The 25,300-nt window shown below is 34.7% G+C and overlaps 1 protein-coding gene across 1 annotated transcript in view; it reads left to right on the plus strand.

The window, feature by feature from the left end:
• Positions 1-25,300, plus strand: part of SCN7A (sodium voltage-gated channel alpha subunit 7) — a 97,032-nt gene that overhangs the window by 17,374 nt on the left and 54,358 nt on the right. The window contains exons 2-6 of the mRNA XM_089328249.1: positions 6,651-6,892; positions 8,970-9,087; positions 9,419-9,509; positions 11,301-11,429; positions 12,822-12,913. Of these exons, the coding sequence (XP_089184375.1) occupies positions 6,665-6,892; positions 8,970-9,087; positions 9,419-9,509; positions 11,301-11,429; positions 12,822-12,913 (658 nt within the window). The 5' untranslated portion in view covers positions 6,651-6,664. The remainder of the gene's footprint in view (positions 1-6,650; positions 6,893-8,969; positions 9,088-9,418; positions 9,510-11,300; positions 11,430-12,821; positions 12,914-25,300) is intronic.

A 25,300-nucleotide genomic window follows, 5' to 3' on the forward strand; every position in this document is an offset into this window, starting at 1 on the left:
AAAAATTTTTAAATTATTTCATTATTTTATTTAAAAATGTTATTAATCTAAAGATTTTGTGTATTTCACAGATACTTTTTTGGGCTTTATTTATTTATTTGAGAAGCAGAGTTACAGACAGAGGGGTCTCTTCCATCCACTGGTTCACTCCCCAAATGGCTGTAATGCCTGGAGCTGAGCCAACCCAAAGCTAGGAGCTAGGAGCTTCTTCCAGGTTTTCTACGTGGGTGTAAGGGCCCAGGCACTTGGGCCATCTTCTGCTGCTTTCCTAGGCTTTAAGCAGAGAGCTGAACCAAAAGTGGAGCAGCCGGGACACGAACCCTTGTCCATAGGGGATGCTGGTGCCTCAGGCAGAGGCTTAACCTGTGCCACGGCTCCAGCAACTCAAAGATAAAATGTTAAGAAGATAAGTATACTTCCCTCCCACAATATCCCCTCATTCCCTTATTTCTTTTTCCCCCTTTTTATTTGCAATAACATACTTTCAATTTGCTTTATAATCAAAGGCAAAATACATCACTAATTATAACGTTCAAAAGGTAAAAAGTGGAAAGACCATTTTTTCCACAGGAATATAGACAAGGGCTATCATGAAAAATCAAATCATAAGATGTCATTTTATTCTTATTCATTGGGTTTTTTGTTATTCTGTATTAACTGCCACATATTAGAGAAAACATATATTTGTCTTTTTGGGTAGGCAGTCTTTGGAAAAAAGATTCTCAGCCTTGTATAACTATCTTAAAAAATATTATCCAGCAAATATTTATCATATGGTAAGGTGTTTTATAAACTGAATCACTGAAGTCCAAGTATATTTTAAATAATCAAAATCTGTAGTGAGCAAATAAAGCATAAACAAGATTGGTTCATGTAAAGTAAAATATCTCTAATGTGCCAATAATTGTCAAAAATGAATGTATTTTTTAAAAGGAAAATCAGCATTTAGCTCTTTACCCAGAATTTGTTTTCAATTTCAATAATACAAGAAGCATATTAGAAATAGCAACATGGGGTCTGCACTGTGGTATAGCAGATAAAACGGCTTCCTGTAGTGCCGGCATCCCGTATAAGCGCTGGTTCAAGTCCCAGATGCTCCACATCTGATCCAGCTCTCTGCTATGTCCTGGGAAAGAAGTGGAAGATGGCCCAAGTCCTTGGGCCCCTGCACCTGTGTGGGAGACCTGGAGGAGGCTCCTGGCTTTGGATCGGCACAACTCCAGCCATTGAGGCCATCTTGGGAGTGAGCCAGCGAGTGGAAGACCTCTCTCTTTCTCTCTGCCTCTGACTCTCTGTAACTCTGCCTTTCAAATAAATAAAAAAATCTTAAAAAGAAGTAGCAACACACTATCAAGTTCCAATTTATTGCTAAATCGGGAAACAGAAGAACTCTAAAAGCATAACAGGATCATTCAGTAGATACCTTTGGGAGCATCACTATAGTATATCTTAATATATTAATGTGTGTAATGATGACAGTAAGCCATTAATAAATTATATTCAAGGATCTCTGTGTAAGGAATATAATTTTGAAAGGCTCATTAAATATTTTCCTGCATTTTTTTTTAAATTTTAAAGTTCATTTGAAAGGCAGGCAGAAGGAGAAGCATCTTCCAGTCACTGATTCACTGGAAAAATGCCAAAAATAGCCAGGACTGGGCAAGACCAAAGACAAGAACAGAGAAATCAGTAAAATCTCCCATATGGGTGACAGGAACCTAAGTACTTGAGCTATTACCTGCTGCCTTCCAGCATCAATAGGAAGCTGGAATCAGAAACAGAGTTGGGACTTAAATCAGGCACTCTGATATGGGTGTAAGGATCCCAAGTGGCATCTTAACCACTGTACCAAATGCCTGTTCCATATTCAATACTTTAAGGGAAAAATATTTCATATGTAGGAGAAAACCAGTTTCTTATAAACTGTATTTATTGATAGCATTTTAGCTCTCCTTGAACATTAATTGTATGCCTCTTTATTTGTAGGTGTATACTATGTATATGACTGAATGCTAGCCAATGTTTAACAAGTATGTAATTTTGTGCAGGATATAGAGCAAGATGCTAGACAGTAAGTACATTTTAATATGATAAATAATCAATTTTATACCACTAATCTGGGAAGAGAACTCCAAGTAGCCATCTGCCAATCTTCCTAATCCATATTTTTCTCTCTTTCTTTGGTTTTGTGTCTAATTGGAATATGGTAGTGCTGCATGCTTGAGATACAGTGTGATTTTGTGACACATGTTTGCATCATGTCATAAGCAAATTGTGGTATTTAGCATGCTCATCCTCTCAAATTTTTATCATTTCTTTATGGTGAAAACATTCAGAATTCTCTTCTAGTTGTTTGGAAAACATAAACTATAACATTGTAAACTATAGTCATCCCTCCATGATTTAGAACATTAGAACTTGTTCTTCATATCTAACTGATTTTGTACTCATTGACCAATCCCTGCCTCTTAGTCCTTCTCTGTTGTTCTTCCCATTCTCTGGTGAGCACTTCTCTGCTTGGCACTTCTGTTGAGATCAGCAATCATAGATTCCTCAGTGAGTGAGGTTTTACAAAATTTTGCCTTTCTGTGCCTGGCTTATTTCAGTTAGCATCATGCCCTTTATGTTGTTGTACTTTACTACATGTGAAAAGATTTCATTTTTTAAGATTCAGTAATATTCCACTATGTACATGTACCACATCTTAAGGAACTCTAACAACTCAGTAGCAAAAAAGCAAATAAAACAGTTTAAAATGGGTGAAATACTTGAACTCACATTTCTCAAAAAAAAGATATACAGTTGACCAACAAGTACATGAAATCATGTTCACTCTAATCATCAGGTAAATGCAAATTAAAACCACAATGAGGTGTCACCTCATATCAAATAGAATGGAAAAACAACAATTTCTGGTGAAGATTTGGAAAAAGGGGAACTTTCAAATGATGATAGTAAGAATTTATATTGGAATAGCCACTATGGAAAATAGTACTGAGGTTCCTAAAATAAATAAATAAAAATAAAACTATGCAAGCTGGAAATCTCACTACAAGGTATTTATTTAAAGGAAATACATCAGTCTTTTGAGGGGATATCTGCCTTCAATGTTCGTTGCAGCCCTACTGCTCTCTTTAGAATTGCTTTACATCCTATCTGAAATGTTTCTTGAAGAACTTGGACATAAGCAGCCATTTCTTTGGCAAAAAATTGTACCTTTCCATTGTTAAATGACTATTACAAGGGAAAATGAATTGCTAGACTGGGCCAGGATAATTGCATTGAATTGTTGTTTATATTTTTGAGAACTGGGTTATAGGCATATAATAAAAATTAAACTGAAAAATCAAATAATGTTAAGGCTCTGATAACATTTTTAGTGTCTGTGCCTTTTTAGAAACAAGTAAAGGAAGTATTCTTCAGATAGAATGGAACAGACATAAAAACTAAAGCAAATCCCCAAAAAATATTTTATTTAAGTAAGTAGTCACCCCAGTATTTGATTTCCCATTTTTACTATTCCTTTTCCCTAGCATATTTATGACAGAAATGTAATATATGTTTGTGGGGAGCAACTCAGACTAGACTAAGTTACTGGAATTAAGACTTATTCTGTGCATCTGCTCTCCCACAATATGGCGCTGGGAGAGGAGTAAAACAGCTTCTACACAGCTGCCTCCAGTTCAACCAATAAACTGTAGGACCTGCTCCTGATTGGAGGAGAGCAGCGTACTCGGCGTGTGGGTAGCAGAGTTGGGATTGGTGGAAGAGGACTATAAAGGAGGAGAGAGACAACATGCACCAGGAACACCTGAGGAACACCTGTGCAGCCCCCGAGAGAGCTGGCCAGCGGTGTGCCGCTCCCCCGCGGAAGTGGGGAAAGTGGCAGGGGGAACCGCCCTTCCACGGAGGTGGAAGGGACGGTAGCCAACCTGGGAAGAACCAGCAGCAAACCCGGGGAGGGCCGAGCAGACAAAAGAACAGCGCAGGGTTTAGTGTCGCTCCTCCGCGAAGAGGGGGAGCGACATAATGGTGCCGTGACTCGGATAGGAAACCTAGGCAGGGTCCTGTGTCGTTCCTCCACGAAGAGGGGGAGCGACATATGTTCTTGTCTATGAGATTGCCTTTTGTATATATAAAAATCTCTTTCTCCACCATTTACCTAAGTTAGTAGGAGAAATCTGGTTCTTGTAATGAGTGTTATCTTATTAATATTAATTAATTTATCTTTTTCTTATTTTTATTTACTAGGCAAGTAAAACATTAAAGTTTTAAGTGACACAATTGTCCACAATATTGGAAAATTTTGTCTTTTTTTTTTTTTTTTTTTTGACAGGCAGAGTGGACAGTGAGAGAGAGAGAGACAGAGAGAAAGGTCTTCCTTTGCCGTGGGTTCACCCTCCAATGGCCGCTGCGGCCAGTGCGATGCGGCCGGCGCACCGTGCTGATCCGATGGCAGGAGCCAGGAGCCAGGTGCTTCTCCTGGTCTCCCATGGGGTGCAGGGCCCAAGCACCTGGGCCATCCTCCACTGCACTCCCGGGCCACAGCAGAGGGCTGGCCTGGAAGAGGGGCAACCGGGACAGAATCCGGCGCCCCGACCGGGACTAGAACCCGGTGTGCCGGCGCTGCTAGGCGGAGGATTAGCCTAGTGAGCCGCGGCGCCGGCCGAGGAAAATTTTGTCTTGAAATGTATGTGTGTGTGCTATATTGTGTGTGTGTGTGTGTGTATGTATGTATGTATGTATATATGTGATGCGATTCTCTTGGGAATATGTTACACAGGGAATTCCGCTAGTACAAGCACTGCGAGAGACAAAACACAAATGTATACAATGGCACATTATAAAGTACAAAGTTTCTTCTCCTTAATTAAAATAATAAACTTACAAAGGAAGATTAGGCAAGTAAATAAAGGAAAATCATTAAACTGGACCATTTAATGGACATTAATTAATTTTTAAGATTTGCAGAGTTACAGAGAGGCAGAGGCAGAGAGACAGAGAAAGAGCTTCCCTCTGTTGGTTCAGTCCGCAAATGGCCACAATGGCCTGGAGCTGGGCCAATCCAAAGCCGGGAGATAGGAGCTTTCTTCCAGGTCTCCCATGCGGGTTCAGGGGTCCAAGGCTTGGGCCATCTTCTACTGCTTTCTCAGGCCACAACAGAGAGCTGGATTGGAAGTGGAGTAGGTAGGATTCGAGCCGATGCCCATATGGAATGCCTGCACTGCAGGCCGTGGCTTTACCAACTATGCTACAGCATCAGCCCAATTAAAATCATTAAATTAACATTATAAAGGATCACTTGAATAAATATTGATAAGAATGGGACTGTAACAATTCAATACAAAGTAGTGTATCTTGAACAGTAAGGTTACTGAATGAATTTTTGCATGAAATTATATTTGATAAATATAATTTATCATTACATAATTTATAATATATATAATTATATAATTATATATTTTATAATATAATTATATAATTATATAATTATATAATTTATAATATATATAATTATATAATTATATATTTTATAATATAATTATATAATTATATATTATATACATTGTATATATAAATATATATCATATAATATATATTATATAATATATAAATTATATAATTTATAATATATGTATAATTATATAAATATTATTTCAAGTGACCTGCAGAATGACTTGAAACAGATGAAGACTAGAGTTTAAATATATGAAGACTGCCAAAATATATATCCCAAATATAAAATATATCCCAAATATAAAATTACAAGACTGACAGCTTTCAATTGGGTATATAAATGGATAGTATTCAAAATACCTAATGAAAATTTATGGGAAGAAAGTTATTTTGTGTAAAGGGAATTGATAATAGAAAAATTTTGGAAACAATTTTCAAGGTAATGACTTTTTGTTTTTTCTATATTTGGAGGTTGAATAATGATTTTAGTCATGGATAATGACAATGATTTTTGTTTTTTGCTGTTAAGTTCCTGCTATTGATGAAGGACATCTGGGGGAAGAAAATGTTTTGGGAATTGTAATTGGTAAATAGACATATGGAAAGAGTAATTAAAATTATTTGCTTATCTATGCATTCATCAAAGAGGTGGATAACACAGAGAAGGAAGACAGAACTCTGAGGGATATCAGAGATAAAATTTTAATTAAGATTATTTGTCCTGGCTCAAAATTTTATCCATATTAAAGTTGAGCCAAGGTAAATAATCAGAAATATCAAAAGATATAAAGGAGAGTAAGTCCTACAGCCAGTAAAGTTTAGAAAAAAAAATCCATTGTGATATGCAGCTTATGTGAAGCAATTATATTTGGGCAGAAAAATAAAAAGACATCTGTACCAGTCTTGTTAGAATGCAGAAGTTGAAACACCAATTTCAGTAAAATAGTGTTTAAGAGATGGGTAATGAAGCAGATTGACTCGTGAAATTACAAGGTAAGTCTAATATAAAGTATAATGAAACCTAAGTAGTACAACATAGATTTCTACAAAATGTAGGATTGTGTTCTTTAAAAGTCTTTATTCATAGTTTGTTGGTATCTATTTTTCAGACCCCAGCATCCTATAATTTTAAAGCTTTTCTTAATGTACTACTCAGCTTTTGTGTAGTACTGAAGAATATTAAATTCTTACAGGTACAAAATTGTAAATGCTGGCTCCCCCAGAACCTGGGGGCCTTGTCCCCTTCACTAGAGAATCTCTTGAAGTCATAAAACAGCACATTGCTAAAAACCACAGTGAGGAACATGAAGAAGATTTAAAGCCAAACCCTGACTTGCAAGATGGCAAAGAGCTTCCAATTATTTATGGAAATCTTTCTCGAGGAATGGTGTCAGAGCCATTGGAAGACGTGGACCCCTACTACAAGGGAAAAAATGTAAGAATTCATTGAAATAGTTGTGATTCCATTTGTATTGTGTTTCTAGAAATGAAAAAAAAAAAAGAGGTAATTGAGGTAAGACATAAAAAGGTATTGAAGGACAGATAAACACCTCATTTTAAATTTTGCAAAACTTTAAAAGGATATTTTAATTTGGGGATATATATATATATATTTGAGATTTTATCAAATTGATATCTTACTTAATTGTATAGATTTAGGTTGGATTACTTTACTTCTTATTATAGGTATTGGTAGGCCTTAATCTAAATGATGAGATAGAGAGAGAGGAGGCGAGATAGAGTGAGAGAGAAATCTTCCATATGCTAGTTCACTCCCCAAATAGCCAAAAAAAATGGTCAGGGCTGGACCAGGGCAAAGCCAGGAGTCAAGAGCTTCTTCCAGGTCTCCCATGTGGTTGCAGGAGGCCAAACACTTGGGCTGTCTTCTCTTGCTTTCCTAGGCACATTACCAGGAAGCAGGATCAGAAGTGGAGGCCACAGCTTGAATCAATGCCCATACAGGGTGCAGGCATTGCGTGCAGAGTCTTACTGTGCCACAATGCTGTCAATATTTAAGAGAGAATATAATGTGTAGATTATTCATATCAATTAAAAATGTTCTATTTTATGAGTTTACACAGAAATTAGGAAAGAAAATTCAATCATTTCTTATTCATTCATGTATTCATACTGTCTCCCAAGTGAGTTGACGCACCTATTACTACTGTAAGTCTCAAATGAAGAACAAAATATTTAATATGAGCATAAGTATGTTCAGAAAAGACAGAGATCTGTAAGAACAGATGAAGCTTCAAGTGTTCATTAAGAAAGTAATATTTGTGTTATGCCTTGAGGAACACTTCAAATTTTAATAAGACAAAAGATCTTTTATGAACACATTAGAACAAGAATTGGTTATGGAATGAGGAAAAGACCAAATGGTGTGTAACTGGGAACTTAGCTGTGTTGGCAAATTTGGGGAAATAAGATGAGATAATAGAGATGTTAACATGGATTTAACATGATCAAATGACTGATGTGATTAATGTAATGTTTAAGTAAATTTAAATTGTCATAGTTATTTTTTTAAAAAAGGTTTATTTCTCTACTTGAGAGGCAGAGTTAGAGAGAGAAGGGAAGAGAAAAAGATTTTTTTCACCTGCTGGTTCACTCCTCCAAATGGCCACAATGGCTAGAGCTGGGCTGATCTGAAGCCAGGAGCCAGGAGCTTCTTCTGGGTCCTCCACATCAGTGCAGGGGCCCAAACACTTGGGCCATCCTCTACTGCTTTCCCAGTCTGTCCGCAGGGAGTTGGATCAGAAGTAGAGCAGCCAGGACATGAACCCTTGCCCCTGTGGATTGCTGGTACTGCAAGTGGATGCTTAACCTACTATACCACAGTGCTGGCCAGTGAATTGTCACATTTCTAAATTACTATTTCATGGAAGAGAGTGTCAGAATCAGGAATGTGAAGGATAAGAGATGATAGAGACAGACAGAAAGAGAGAGAGAGAGAGAGAGAGAATCTGAAGTTAATAGGCCTGTATTCTAGCAGTTTCTCAGAGCAGAGAAAACAAACCTAAGCAGTAGCAGCAGGATTTATCTGACTAATAATTCCATTTTTCCACTTGGAAGAATATTACAGTATATTAAATCTTTTTACTATTGTGGTCTGGTTTGATTTTTTTCTGCAACAAAATGAAGTGGTTTACTTACATCAGTTTCTAAGATATACCACCTCTGGTACTATGGAATTCATCTCATTTAACCACAAGGATATAGTGCTCTTCCTATTCTGTTACTTCTGTGAAGAGACCTGACAGTGAGGTACATTGAAAATGACTTTCTCAGGTACAACACTGGTAACAAAGCAAAATAATTATGATGGATAAATAGATATGCCTAAACAGTAATGAAATTAATTTAGAAATGTATCCATTTGACTTAGTCTGTAAGAGAATATCAAAAATAAGAAAATCTCAACTGTTAGACCCAAGACCACAATGATCATTGGAAATATGTTATATAATTGAAAAGATTATAGTTTTCACTTTTATTTATTCTTTTTACAGACTTTCATGGTATTAAATAAAAAGAGAACAATCTTCAGATTCAATGCTGTTTCCCTCTTTTGTACGTTATCTCCTTTCAACTCTGTTAGAGGAACAACTATAAAGGTTTTGGTACATCCATATCCTTTTGTTACCTGTACTTTAAACTGTAACTATTCTATTTGATGATTTTCCAGTATTTTTCTGTTTCCAATTGATATTTCATCTAAGGCCATATTATATCTCAATTTAAATGTATCATATTTGAAAATATACATAAGGTATATTTTCTATTGTGCAAATATTAGTAAGTATTAGCAAATATTAATCTCCATTATTTTCAGTAAGAGTACATATTTTCAAATGTATAGAAAAACATTTTACCTCATGTGTTTACACAAATATAAATAGATCACAGAAATGTATTTTCCAGTATTATGCATTACTCATTTTTCCTTGACTGTAACCTACATTTTTCCAATATTTAATTTTAATTTGTGTCCTTATTGATTGCACATTTTTGTCCATGACTAATATGCCAAAATGGGGAACAGCAGTAGAGTAAGTTATACAATTTTACTGTTTAAAATGTCATATATAATTATTTTACTTTTTAACATTATTTTAAAATATATTAAATATATATTTTAAATATAAGAGTGGGAAAAAGAAAAGGAGGAGAGGTACAGTTTGACACATGCTCAATTGGACTTACCCCTAATGGTAGAGTTAGAAACATGCCAGTGGATTCCAATTCAATCCCATCAAGGTGGCATGTACCAATGCCATTTCACTAGTCCAAGTGATCAGTTTCAGTTCATAATTGATCGTAATGATAGGATTAAGAGTCAAAGGGATCACATAAACAAGAGTAGTGTCTGCTAATACTAACTGATAGTAGTATCAGTTCCAACATGAGAAGCTGGATACACAGCAGACTCATAGAATGGCAGATGTCCTAAACAGCACTTTGGCCTCAGAATCAGCCCTAAAGGCATTTGGATCTGGCTAAAAAGCCCATGAGAGTATTTTAGGCATGGAAAGCCAAGACACTATGGCAAAAGAAAAAAAAATGACCTAAATGAAAGATCTCTGTGAGTGAGATCCCAGTGGAAAGAATGGGCCATCAAAGGAGGAGGTAACTTTCTCTGAAGGGAGGAGAGAACTTCCACTTTGACTATGACCTTGTCTAAATAAGATTGGAGTTGGCAAACTCAAGAGGCTTCCATAGCCTTGGCAGCTCATGACAAGAGCCTTGGGTGATTACAGATGTCATAAACAAGAGTGTCAATTGTTAAATCAACAACAGGAGTCACTGTGCACTTACTCCCCATGTAGGATCTCTGTCCTTAATGTGTTATACTATGTGAATTAATGGTAAAACTAGTATTCAAACAGTACTTTATACTTTGTGTTTCTGTGTGGGTGCAAACTGTTGAAATCTTTATTTAGTATATACTAAATTGATCTTCTGTATAAAAAGGTAATTGAAAATGAAGAAACATTCTTTTAAAATATATTAAAATATATAACATACTGTATAAGATGACATTGTACAATTAAACATTTATAATAATTATATTTTAAAGATCTACAGTGTAAAAATTTAAATATATCATAGTGAATGAATTTTCCTATTGAAAACAAATATACACATATTTTGATTCATAAATTTTAGGTTTTGTTTTTACCCTTTTATTATTTTAAAATTTAGTTTGATTTCCCGACAGATTAGATTAATGTAATATAAACATTTGAGTCTTTAGCCATAGGTTTCTACCTATGATAAACAAGTATGATTTTATTTCATATTGGATTATTAATGATTAATGTTTCAGGGCCTCAGGTCTTTACTATAGCTACTCCACATGTGATTGATTCTAATTCAAATAACTTTTCTTTCTTTCTTTCATGAAGAAATAGTTTCTCTTCCTTTCTGTTCTACTTCTTTTGTCTTCCTGAGGGATGTGATTAGTCTCACTTGCATTAGACTACAGTGATTGACTGGCTTATTCAATTTTCTAGGAAATTTCACATTACCTTCTGAGATTTAACTCTATTTTTAAAACTAGTTGACTTTGGAACTTGGCTGTCAAATTCCATGGCCAGTATCACAAGATCGCCCATCCTAGGAGCCCTTTCTGAAGTCCTGTGCTAAGATTTCAGGGACACCTGATTTTCTGATTGTTGTCTGGTTGGTTGATGGCAGGTTGTAGCTTGACAAACAGACCCAGCCCCACATTTCTGATACTTATTTTCAAATACAAGATAGATAGTTATCATGGATATAACATTCAGAATTGAAAATGTATTATTATCAGATTGAATATTTATATGAAAAACTTTCTGCAGGAATACATTGCTTGGAGTTTACACATTTGAAATATTTGTAAAACTGCTTGCAAGAGGCATCTGTGCAGGATCCTTTTCTTTTGTTGGTGATCCGTGGAACTGGCTCGATTTCAGTGTAACTTTGTTTGAGTGAGTATATCTTTCAACTATAATCACCTAAACATCTGCTAAGCAATCTTCTTATAAAAAAATACTTGAGATCTACACAGATTTGTGCCTGCAAAGTATTAGCAGCTGAACAGTTCTTCATAAGTGGAAGTCATAGTGAGTTCTCTCAGGCTGCTGTCCCTGAGTTTGTCCTCAGAAAATGTGAAAATAAAAGGTATGTGATATTTTCTGTTTCCTATTTTAAGGAAGAATTATAGGTAGAGTTTGTTTATTTCAAGGGATTCTTTTTTTTTTCTGTGAGCATAGAATTCTCTGAAGAATTAGGAGAAAATTCTACCATATTTGATTCTTTGCTCCATGCTACATTTAATTTAGCTGCATTACTTATCACAAGTAAATATGTCAATATGTCAGATACTAGAACAAGATATTTTAAACACACATATCTAGAGTGTTACATGTAATTCTAATGAGTTCCTGCCTATTCAATGCTTGTATATAGTGTTTTCTGTTTTTTGTTTGTGGAAATTATCACTAATATCAAACTCCTGTTAAAAATGTTAAATGCTATGTTATTTGTAGATTTTTCTATTAAAAGTAGCATTTATAAAGGGCATAAATTGGATCTACTTTGTGTTGAGCAATTAAAATAGTAGCTATTATGATTATGGTTGTATTTTAAACTATTACTACCATTGGCTCTGCTATTGTGGCTATTGCTGTTAGCTTAAATAACATGTATAGAGTCTTCACTACGTGCCAGTTGCATTTCTCTATATTTTGCCTCTATTAATTCATTTAATCCCAAAGAAAAATCCCTAGAATCAGGAAGTATTATTAATCCCACTTTACAATTGAGGAAACTGAGGCAAGAAAGTTTGAGTAATTAGCAGATGCCATACAGCTAGTTGATTATGGAGCCTCAGATTCTGTACAGGTAGTCCGAATCAAATCTAAACCCTTAATTTAACCAATGCACATAATGCCTCCTACTGTCATCACTGTTCACTGTCATCATCACCATAATTACCATCATCCTCATCAGTTTAAATACTTAAATATCATTCTTTTACAAACTTGCCATTGTTTTTTCTTAATTACAATTTAGTAGATAAAATTCATGAATATAATATAAAATATTTGACTTATTATTGAAATTAAGTTATTCACAATGTGAAATTTTCATAGACTCTTAATTTAAGCTTGGAAATTAATGGTTGCCTGGGTACTTCACACTGTGCCTATCTTTGTCTTCCAATCAATAATGAAATTATTTGAAAAAATAGTGTAATGTGAGCAAAGGAAATGTCTAGATAAGTAATTTTAAAAATTACTTCAAAAAAGTATAAAATGTCCAAGATAGGTGATATAAACCTAATATGACTTCTAAGTAACTATGATTTAATTCTACAGGCTTTTAGCAAGATATTCACCTCTAAACTTGATTCTAAAGCTTGAAATTGTTAGAACTTGGAGAATTTTGAAAATTATTCCTTTAAATCAAGGTAAGAAATGGCATTCAATTCTTTTTCTTCATTTTTTTTAATGTATTGTTGTGCATTCATTGAAAATCTGTTGTTCCTTAAGAAAATGTTAGCTTGAGCAATATCTCTCCCTTGAAAAAAAAAAGTTACCTTATATTTAAGTTTGTCACTGCAGCAAAATGGAAAAAATATTAACTTTTACTGTGTTTATTCTGTGTGGGTTCAATACTTGTAATACCAAATATAGAGATCATTAAAGTATACTTTAATTACATCTTAAATGTGAACTTATAAAATTATCCTAAAATATCTGAGAGAAATGACAAACTAGACACATCTAATTTGTCTCCTTTTCCTCATTACATTGAGAGACCATCAGAAACAACCAAAGTCATATAAAATAAAACAAATTCCTCTTTTCTCTCAGTGCTTAGATAGGGTGCAATCCAATGTCACACACATCTCAGGGCAGCGGTCACTGGATGGAGAAAGCTGAGGACTGATTTTAGCTTCTATTCCTGAAAACACTTTAGCAGAAGCCCACCAACACCTAATTCGTTGTTTTGAAAGAATAAAAGCAGATAGAAACAGCTCCACTCAGAACTTTTTGGCTGCTGTGAGATGTATCTGGCCATAGTTGCATTGAGAAACCCAAAGGTGAATGTAAATGATAGCCTTCCTCCCTGTCCCCAGCCTCCCTCCCCCTCAAAAAAACCCATCTACACACAACTTCTCTGAACAGGAACACTAAGAAGGCCAGACATGTGAATAACATGCCCTTGGAGTTCAGGCTGAGAAAAAGATCAGAAGATTGGAGATGGTCTTAATAGATTCATAACTCGTGAACACACTAAAATATCAATTTGTGCACATTAAAGTTATGAACTGTAGGGTTTGGGAATTGTATCTCCATAAAGCTGTTTAGCAAAAATGACCTGTGGTTTCACCAAATCTAATTAAGAAAATAAGTAGTGAGAGTTCCCCTAATAGGTTTTTCCACATCTGCTGCTCAGTTACCACACTCTGAATATTACTAGAACATAAAGTTGCATCACCTGCACCTTTATCTTAGGCTTATCTTACGTTCTTAGAGCCCTCTCACGTTCTTTTTCCTCCAGGAGAATAAATAAGGCAGATCCCAACAATATGAAGTTTATGAAAATATTTACCCTTTTCTTTTTTTATAATCCAGAAAGAGAAACATATTATTTAAGAGAAAGTATTTTATTAAAAAATAGCATGTTGAAGGAATAGAAGCAATCGTAAGAAATCAACATTTTGTAGTCCTCAGTAGAACCTAAACTCTCTCAAACAGAAAATGAAAATGAGATAATAAAATACAAAAATACAAACAGCTTAAAGACAAAGTGATAGAAATTGAAATGTCCCAGGTGAATATTCAACGGTAGTAGTGGCAGCAGGAGAAAGTGTTATCAAACACATTTGTGTAAGGAAAGATCATAGGCATTCTGTATTAATGCAGTAGAACAAAAAATGGGATGGATTAATGGATAGAAAATTAACTACAACTTATGGATAATTCATGACCCTGAGTAAGAGACCAGGATAAATGTCATAGAAATACTTTTCAGAAATATAGTAGATTGGCCAGCACCACGGCTCAGTAGGCTAATCTTCTGCCCACGGTGCTGGCTCCCCAGATTCTAGTCCTGGTCAGGTTGCCAGATTCTGTCCCGGTTGCCCCTCTTCCAGGCCAACTCTCTGCTGTGGCCCGGGAAGGCAGTGGAGTATGGCCCAAGTGCTTGGGCCCTGCACCCTCGAGACCAGGAGAAGCACCTGGCTCCTGGCTTCGGATCGGTGTAGCGCACCGGCTGTAGCAGCCATTTGGTGTTGAACCAACGGAAAAGGAAGACCTTTCTGTCTCTTTCTCTCACTGTCCACTCTGCCTGTCAAAAAAAAAAAAAAAAAAGTATAGTAGACAAGGTTACAAATTTTCTTCACTGGAGAAAGGCTTTGCAAATGGAAGGGGCTCATCTTACCCTAGACAAAAAAGAAGAAAAATAGCAAAAGACACACTTTGGCATATTATAAAAGTTTGTATATTTAAAGTATCGAAGACTAAAAGTATTGTAAAAAGAACCCACAAGCACAAAGAAAAAATACAGGGAAACAGATTATCTGGAAAAGTCACCCTTAGCCCTCTAGATAACATTACATGCGAGTAGTGAGCATGGATCTAGAACTTGGAGGGAGCCTAGATAGGCAGGTTGAACACTAGAACTCTATACCCGTCATCCATATGCAAAGTCAATAGGCTAAAATGTTCAGCATGAAAGGGTTCTGAAATTATGTGTTTCTTTCTTGAATATATACCAAATAAATAAGCATGAAAATTAAAATATTCAACAATTGGAAGATTTAGCTTTAAGGTAATCCCAGTGAGTGAGCTCTGAAACCATTTCAAAAGAGAATAAATTGCAAATGACTTTTGGTGGATTGAAAAACCAAATGCAAATGTTATAAAGTAAAAGTTAAGGCTTGAACGTTTGTGGATCATTCTTGAGCCCTACATATTCTGTTTGTATTTTAGACAGTTTTGAAACAGATGCCAACATTGGAAATATCTGGTGACTTTACGTTAAAATCTAGATAACGGGTGAATTGCCAAGGCCTGCTGCAGTTGAGGAACAGCTGTCCCTTTAAACAGGCTTATTTCTCTGGTCTTCTCACTCCCTGCCTGCATGCATTCAGCTTCCTGACCCACTCTTGTAAAGATTTTTATTTTTACTTATTTTTTACATTTTAATTAATATAGAGAGAACAGATTTCATGTATTGTATAGGTAATAAGTTCTAAGAAGATAAACCTACTTTCCTTCCTCTTCCCCCAACCCTACTCCTTCTCATCCTTCTTTTCATTTCATTAATTCTTGAAAAGACATAATTTAATCTACTCTATAATCACACATTTAATTCACCATTAACCATAATATTCAACAAGTGAAAAGTAAGATGACCACAGTTACACAGGAGTATAAACAAGTGCTAAAAATGACAATCACATCACAAAATGTCTGCTTATTTCCTGTGCTTTTTTTGTATTCTATATTAACTACCACCCATCAGAGAAAATGCATATTTGCCTTTTTGGGATTGGCTTATTTTACTAAGCACAATTGTTTCCTCTTATAGCCATTTTGTTGAAAAAGACAGCATTTCTTTCTTTTTACGAGTAGTATTTCATTGTGATTATATATAAAATTTCTTTAGCCAGTTGTCAGTTAATGGATATTTGAGTTGATTACGTATCTTAGCTATTGTGAATTGAACTGCAATAAGCGTGAGAGTAAAGATAACTCATTCCTATGATGATTTTCTTTGGTTGGGTAAATTCCCAGGAGTGAGATGGCTGGATCATATGGTAGATCTATTTTTCAGATTTCTGAGTAATCTCCATACTGCCTTCCATAATGGCTGTACTAGTTTACATTCCCATCAACAGTGGATTATGGTACATTTTTTCCCACATCTTCACCAGCATTTATTGCTTATTGATTTTTGCCTGATAGTCATTCTAGCTGACGTGAGGTGGAACATTGTGGTTTTTCCTTGCATTTCCCTGAATGCTAGTAATCCTGAGCATTTTCATGTGTGTTGGCCATTTGAATCTCATACTTTGAAAAATGTCTCTTCAAGTCCTTTGCCATTTCTTAACTGGATTATTTGTTTTGTTATTGTTGAGTTTCTGAGATCTTTATAGAATCTAGATATGAATCCTTTATCATTTGTATAATTTGAAGATACTTTCTCTCATTCTTTCAGATGCCTTTATACTTCATTGGGTGTATCTTTTGTAGTATAGAAGTTTCTTAACTTGATTTAATCCCATTTATTTATTTTTGCTTATATTGCCTATGCTCCTGGGATATATTTAAAGGACTCTTCGGCATATGCCAGCATATTGCAGAGTTTCCCTCTAGTAATTTGATAATATTAGTTCATAGACTTAGATCCTTGATCTGTTTTGAGTTGATTTTTTATATGGTGTTATGCGGGGGGGGGGGGGGGTCTTGTTTCATACTTTTGCATGAGTAGATCCAATTTTCCCATCACAATTTGTTGAAGACTGCAATTTCTCCAGGGATTGATTTTAGCTAGTTTGTCAAATATTAGATGATTATAGATGTATAGATTAATTTCTGCAATTTCAATTCTGTTCCATTGGTCTATATGTCTTTTTTTGTGCCAGTATCAGGCTGTTTTTATTATAATCTCCCTGTAGTATGTCTTGAAATCTGGTATTGTGATTCCTCTGGCTTTTTTTGTTATTATTTGTTTAAGACTTTTTTAGCTTTTTGAGGTCTTTTTTGTTTCCATGTGAATTTTAGCATTGTTTTTTCTAGATCTGAGAAAAATGTCATTGGTATTTTGATTGGGATCACATTGAATCTGTAAATTGCTTTCGGAAGTATGGACATTTTGAAGATATTAATTCTTACAATCCATGAACATGGTATATTTTTCCATTTTTTATGTCTTATATTTATTTAATTTTCTAAAATAATTCTCACTGTACAGATCTTTAAAATTCTTGGTTAAATTTACTCCAAAGTATTTAAATATTTATGTAGCTACTGTGAATAGGAAAGAACTTATAAGTTCATTCTTAGCCATGGCATTGTCTGTGTATACAAAGGCTACTGATTTATGTGTGTTGGTGTTATATCCTGCATCTTTACCAAACTCTCATATGAATAGCAATTATCTCATAGGGGAGTCTTTTGGTTCCCCTATATATAGAATCATGCCATCTGCAAACAGGGATTATTTGACTTTCTTCCAATTTATGTCCTTTGATTTTTTTTCTCTTGCTTAATGGCTTTGGCTAACCCTTCCTGAATAATACTGAATAGCAGTGGTGAAAGTGGGCATTCTTGTCAGGTTCTGGATCTTAAGGGAAATTCTTCTGACTTTTCCCCATTCAGTAAGATGCTGGCTGTGAGTTTGCCATAAACTGCCTTGATTGTATTGGAAAATATTCCTTCTACACCCAATTAGTCTGGATTTTTTATTAAGAAAGGCTGTTGTATTTTATCAAGGCCTTCCATAATTGTTTGGATTATTCTTCAATCTGTTAATGTGATGTATCACATTTATTGATTTGCGTATGTTGAGCAATCCCTGCATAACAGGGATAAATCCCATTTGGTTGAGGTGAGTGATCTTCTGATGTGTTGTTGAATTTGATTAGCTAGTATTTTGTTGGTTTTTGCCTCTATATTCATCAGTCATATTCATTCATAGTTCCCTTTCTTTGTTGTTTCTTTTTCTGGTTTAGGAATTAAGGTGATGCGAGCCTCATATAAGCAGATTAAGATGATTTTTTCTCTTTTAGTTGTTTTGAAGACCTTGAGAAGAATTGAAATTTGTTCTGCTTAAAAGTCTGATAGAATGTGAAGCAGTCTGGTATTGGGCTTTTCTTTACTGGATCTTTATTATGGATTCAATTTCCATCTTGGTTGCTGGTCTTTTTAGGTTTTCTATGTCTTCATGACTTAGTTTGGTGATTGTATATGTCCAGAATTCTATTTATTTATTCTAGAATTTTCCAATTTGTTGGTATATAACTGTTTCCATTAATTCATGATGATTATTTTTATTCTTGTGGTATACCCCTATAAAAATTTAAATATTATCCTTGTACATTATGAAAGACAATGTCTGATGCTAAGGAAATAATAGCTTGAGAGTTATGACTAGGTCAAAGGCCTAAATTACATTAATAACAACCAAGAAATGAAAATAGAGACATGTAAGAAAATAAATATATTTATTTCCTTCTGTACTGGGATTAGAGTAGGCATAGGATTACTGTTCTTGAAGGGAATTACATGTTGGTTCAAAGTAACAACTTTATTTTGATAAATGCTCTCCAAACAGAACCTAATTTATGGCTGGTGCTGCAGCTCAATAGGCTAATCCTCTGCCTGCGGCACCGACACCCTGGGTTCTAGTCCTGGTTGAGGCGCCAGATTCTGTCCTAGTTGCTCCTCTTCCAGTCCAGCTCTCTGCTGCGGCCTCATAGTGCAGTGGAGGATGGCCCAAGTGCTTGGGCCCTGCACCCTCATGGGAGACCAGAAGCACCTGGCTCCTGGCTTCGGATTGGTGCAGTGCACCAGCCGTAGTGGCCATTTGGGGGGTGAACCAATGGAAGGAAGACCTTTCTCTCTCTCCCTCTCCCTCTCTCTCTCTCTCTCTAACTCTGCCTGTGAAAAAAAAATTTAAAAAAACCTAATTTATAAAAGTAATTACAGATATGTTTTTATTTAGAGAGGCAGATTAATTAATATTCAATAAAAAAATAAATTCTTCAAGAGACATACCTCAATGAAAATAAAAATTTAAAAGGATAAAGAAGGACAAAATTTTATACTAAGAAATCAAAATTGAAATTAGCATAAGGTCCAGAAATTTCCAATGGTAGTAATGGAAATAAATAAATTTAATTCTTTAAATATTTAATGTTGATCCCTTTTTCCTTCAAATAAAATGCCATTGCTAATATTAATGTTCCACAAACAGCTGGGAACATAAAAAATATATACTATCTATACCTACATATTAATATTGATCCTCTTAAAAGTAATTCTAGTAAACCCATCAGAAAGAAACGTAAGTGGAATAACAGAACTCAAAGTAATTACCAAATAAAAAAGAATACAGTATAAATATATTTTTCAATTATGATAATCACAAAAATTACATTGAAGTGCTCTTTTTTCACATTGGTTGGAAGTTTTAATGTGTTAAGACACAAATGTCCTCCCAATTTACAATTTAAATGAAATCCCTTATAAATTCCTATGGTATATTTTCAATCTTAGAAAAATTTACTCTAAACTTTGTATGAAACATCAAGAGGATCCAAATAGCCAAAAATATTTTGAAAATAAAAAAAAGTAAAAATAATTCATATATCTGTATTTTACAATTTACTGTAACTTTAGCTAATAAAAGTTATACGGTTCTGGCATGATAATAAACATCTTATCTGATAAAGTAGTAGGGTCTAGAAACAAGTGTAAACATTTAAGCTCAGAGGCAAGCTGAATGATTAAGTGCAAAAAAACAAAAAACAAAACAAAAAAACTGTTGGATCCTGTATCAACATGTATTCAGAAATTAACTAAAAGTCTATAAAAAAACTAAACTAAAACTATTAAATTTTTTGAAGAAAATAAGGTAATTATTCATGACTTTTAATTTGACAGTGGAGTCTAGATTTGACGCCAAAAATCATATGGAGCCACATAAAATTAAGTATGTGTGCATCAAAGGATACAATCATAATATGAAGATATAACCTACAGATAAAGAGATATTTTCAAATCAAATATCTAAGAGTCTAGTATTCAGACTTTTAAACAGTCTTCTATTACAGTTCTTCTACCAAAAACAACAACAACAAAAAAAACCACTGTTCCTCAACAGTAGAGAAAGGGCTCTAAGGTCCATTGCCCATTTGTTTACTGGATTTTTTTTATTTTGTTGTTGGTGAGTTTCTTGAGCACTTTATGGATTCTAGATATTAATACTTTATCAGTTGCACAGTTTGCAAATATTTTCTCTCATTCTGTAAGTTGCCTCCTCGCTTTGTTGAGCATTTCCTTTGCAGTGCAGAAGCTTCTCAGCTTGATGCAATCCAATTTGTCTATTTTTTCTTTTATTGCTAGTGCTTCTAAGATCTTTTCCAAGAACTTTTTGCCTATGCCTATGTCTTGCAGAGTTTCCTGATATTTTCCTCTGTTAATTTTATGGTATCAGATTATAGATTAATATCCTTGATCATTTTGAGTCTATTTTTGTATAAAGTATAAGGTTAGGGTTCTTGTTTCATACTTCTGCATGTGAAGACCCAATATTCCCAGCACCATTTGTTTAAGAGACTGTCCTTTCTCCAGGGATTTATTTTAGCTAGTTTATCTCTAAGGAGAATGTCATTGGTATTTTGATTGGGATCAAATTTAATCTGTAAATTGGTTTGGGTGATGTGGACATTTTAATTCTATTAATCCTTCCAACCCATGGACATGGAAATTTTTTCCATTTTTTTGTATCTTATTCTATTTCTATTTTTAATATTTAAAAATTTTTTATTGTAGATATCTTTCAAATCCTTGGTTAAATTTATTGCAAGTTATTTAAATCATTTTGTAGCTAATGTAAATAGGGAAAATCTTACACATACTTTCCCAGCCATGGATTGTCTGTATATACAAAGGCTATTGAATTTTTTGTGTTGATTTTATATCTTACAATTTTACCAAACTCTCTTATGAGTTCCAGCAGTCTCTTAGTGGAGTCTTTTTGTTTTCCTATATATAGGATCTTATCATCTGCAAAGAGGGAAAAATTTACTTCCTCATTTTGAATTTATATCCCTTTGATCTCTGTTTCTTGCCAAATGGCTCTGGCTAAAATTTCCAGAATATATAGAAAAGTATTTCACAAATAAAATGGGTAAATTTATATTTATTATATTTATCAAATGCTTTCTTTGCATCTAGTGAGATAATCAAATAGTTTTTATTCTTCAATCTGTTAGCATTTGGATTAACGGATTTGCATATGTTGAATCATCACTGCATACCAGGTATAAATCCCTCTTGTTCTGGGTGAATGATCTTTCTGATGTGTTGTTGGATTTGATTAGCTAGTGTTTTGTTTTGGATGTTTGCATCGAAGCTTATCAGTGATATTGGGCTATAGTTTTCTTTTGTTGTTTTATTTTTTTCTGGTTTTGGAACTAAGGTGATGCTGGCATATTGAAGGATTTTTTTTGGGGGGGGGGGATTCACAAATTCAGCAATACAGCCATCTAGCCCTGAGTTTGTTAGGTTTTTTAGGAGGGTTGGGGGGGGGGGTCTTTATTACTGATTCAATCTCCATCTTCATTATTGTCCTGTTTAGGTTTCCTATGTCTTTATGACTCAGTTTTTGTAGTAGGAACCTATCCATTTTTTCTATATTTCCAATTTGTTGGCATATAGCTGTTTGTAGTAATTTCTGATGATTCTTTTTTATTTCTGAAGTATCTGTTGTTACATCTCCTTTTCATCTCTGATTTTATTGACTTAGGTTTTCTCTCTCTTTTTTGGTTATTTGAGCAAATGGTGTATCAATTTTGTTTTTTTTTTTTTAAAAAAAACCTCTCCATTTCACTGATCTTTTTTATTTTGATATTATTTATTTCTTCTTTAATTTTTATTATTTCTTCCCTCCTACAAATTTTGAGTTTGGTTTGTTGCTATGTCCAACACAGCAAGGTATCAGTTTAACCTGAAAAGGAAATATGCATAGATTCAGGAGGCAGACTCAGATTAGAGATTTTAATGTGAGGAAATCAGGGGTGTTCTGTCTACTGCCAAAGGTGGAGGTGGAGGCCCAGGTGTCTGGTTACTCCAAGTATTTATTATCATAGGTGACATGATCAATTAATCATAAAAAATGTGCAGTTTCATAAAAACAGGATTTCAAATTAAGGGGGTTTAAACATAGTAAAACAGGGAACAATGGAGAATTTTGGTGCTTACAGGAAGGACTTGTTTGCTTGGAAGCTGGGATTAAGAGAACAATCACAATGTGTAGGAGTCTTGAGGATGATTAGTTATTAGCTGGAGTGAATGTCCCACTGTTGTTTACCAAAGCCCACAGCATTTTCTTAGCTGCTTCAGCAACATGTGAAATGACCCTTGCATTTAACGTAACTTGAACTATCACCTTTGCAATATGGCCAAGCATACCTTCAGCAGAATTCAGGCCAGGAAGTGTTCTTTGAAATCTATGCCTTTAGCAGAATTCAAACCATGAGGTTGTCTCTGAAGTTCAGGCAATGTGGTAGTCTCCAAGAGTTTGTTGTTATTTTCCTATGCCCTTGAGATGCAGTTACTGCTCATTTATTTGGTGTTTTTCCAGTTAGTTGGGCAATAAATTTCCCTTTAACACTGCTTTGCTGAATCCCATATGTTTTGACATGTTGTACTGTCTTCTTAATTTATTTCCACAATTTTCTTATTTCTCTTTTGATTTCTTCTATAACACACTGTTTATTCTGGAGTATATCGTTCCATCTCCAGGTGTTTGCATATGTTCTTGAGATTCTTGATTTGTTACCAGCTTTATTCCTTTGTGGTCAGAAAAGATGCATGGTATGATTTTCATTTTTTTTAATTTGGTGACATTTACTCTATGACATATCAAGTGGTCTATCCTATAGGAAGTTCTACACACTGATGAATAGAATGTATATTCTACAACTGCAGGATGAAAGGTTCTGCAGATATATTAGGTCCATTTGGTCCATAGTTTAGATTAAATCTGTTGTATCTTTGTTGATTATCTGACTAGTTGATCTGCCCATTGATTAAAGTGGTGTGCTGAAGTCCTTCATTATTATTGCATTGGAGTGTATATCTTGCTTTAGATCCACTAACGGTTTATTTTTTTAAATAGGCAAGAGCCCTGGCATTGGGTGCATATACATTTAGTATAGTCACATCTTCCTGTTGAATTTTCTATTTATCATTACAGTTTTTGTGTGGAAGTCTATTTTTAAGATGGCTACCCTTGTCCTTTTGTTGCTTCCTATCAGCATGAAATATCTTTTTCCATCCTTTACCTTTCTGTCTGTGTGTATCTTTGTTGGTGAATTAAGTTTCTTGTAAGCAACAAATAGCTTGGTCTTATTTTTCAATCCATTCAGCCAGTCTGCATCTTTTGTCTGGAGAATGGAAGCCATTTACATTCAAGGTGACTATTGATAAGTAGTGATTTGACCTTGCCATTTTTCCATAAATATTCCTATTTTTTACTTTGGATTTCTTTTGTACTTCTACTCTGGGACTTTCTGCCTTCACATTCTTTCATACTCATGACTATCTTTCTGTGATTCTGTGTAGAGCACATCCTTAAGCATCTTCTACAAGGCTGGATGAGTGGTGACAAATTCTTTAATTTCTGTTTGTTATGGAAGGTCTTTATTTCACCTTTATCCATAAATGAGAGCTTTGCAGGACACAGTATTCTATGTTGACAATTTTTTTTCTTAAGACTTGGACTATGTGCTTCTAGTCTCTCCTAGGCTTTAGGATTTCTGATGAGAAGTCAGCTGTGAATGTAATTAGATCCTCTGAAAGTAGTTTGGCATTTCTCTTGTGCACAATTTAGGATCTGTTCTTTATGTTTTACTCTTGAAACTTTGACTACAATGTGTTGTAGTAAAGATCTTCCTGTTCATGTCAGTTAAGTGAACTATATGCCTTGTGTACTTAGATCTCTCTTTCTCCAAATTAGGAAGTTTTTTTTGTAATTATTTCACAGAATATGCCTTCTGGTCCATTCTCTCCACACCTTCAGGAACTCTTAAGACTCATATGTTCAGTTATTTAATAGTATTTCATAAAACTCCAGCACTGTTTTTAATTTTTCTTATTTCTTCTTCCTTTTTTTGGGGGGTGAGGGGAAGTCTGACTAAAAAATTTCCCAGGATTTTTCTCTAGCTAGGATATTCTTTCTTCCGCCTTACAGTTTGTTGTTAAAGCTTTCCATTGTATCTTTTATTTGACATATTGACTTCTTTATTTTTAATATTTCATTTTGATTTCTCTTCAAAATCTCAATTTCATGGGGAATTTCTTCATGCATGTCATGTAAGGATGTCTTTAATTCACGAATTTGCTTCTTATTGCTTCTGAGTAATCCTATGATTAATTTTTGAATTCCATTTCAGGTATTTCATCAATCTCTTCATGTTCACATTTTAATATTGATGTAGTGTTGTGTTCCTTTTGCTGGGGGGAGGTCATATTTTCTTCCTTATTCTTGTTTCTTGAATTTCTATATTTATTTTTAGGCATTTGTGGATATCCTTGTTGTAATTTTCCTCTGATGGCTTTTATTTTTTACTATGCCTCTGTGCCTTAATGGAGTATCTGTTCTCTCAGTAAATACCTAGAGGTATATTCTGGGTGTAGCCAGGGAACTCTGGTCAGTGCTCAAGGGTGGGGTGAGTATCCAGAGTTACACCCAAGTTGGGCATGGTAGATCTCCTCTTTTTAGCAGAAAGGAGGGTATGATCACCTCTATTGGCATAGTAATCCCCTCATCTCCTCTCTTCCAAAGTGATCAAAGCCCAGGTGTTAGCCCACAGTATCTGCAATACTCATCAATGCTGCCATATGAACTGCACCAAGTATCTGTGCAGTTTTTTGTGTGAGCACAGATCCCATTGCAATGACCCACCCCTGATAATCAGCTTATGGAGCTGCTCATCTTGAGTGCTCAGAGACTCAGCTATATCCTATATCCTCCCATGTAGTCACAGAGTTCCCAGTCTTGGCACATAAGTCTTCCACAGTCACAAGGTGCAGAGGATCTGCTTTGCCCTACT

Source organism: Oryctolagus cuniculus, chromosome 3 (assembly GCF_051225735.1).
Source record: "Oryctolagus cuniculus isolate XC-2025 breed Fujian yellow rabbit chromosome 3, ASM5122573v1, whole genome shotgun sequence".
In the NCBI taxonomy this organism is placed as follows: domain Eukaryota; kingdom Metazoa; phylum Chordata; class Mammalia; order Lagomorpha; family Leporidae; genus Oryctolagus; species Oryctolagus cuniculus.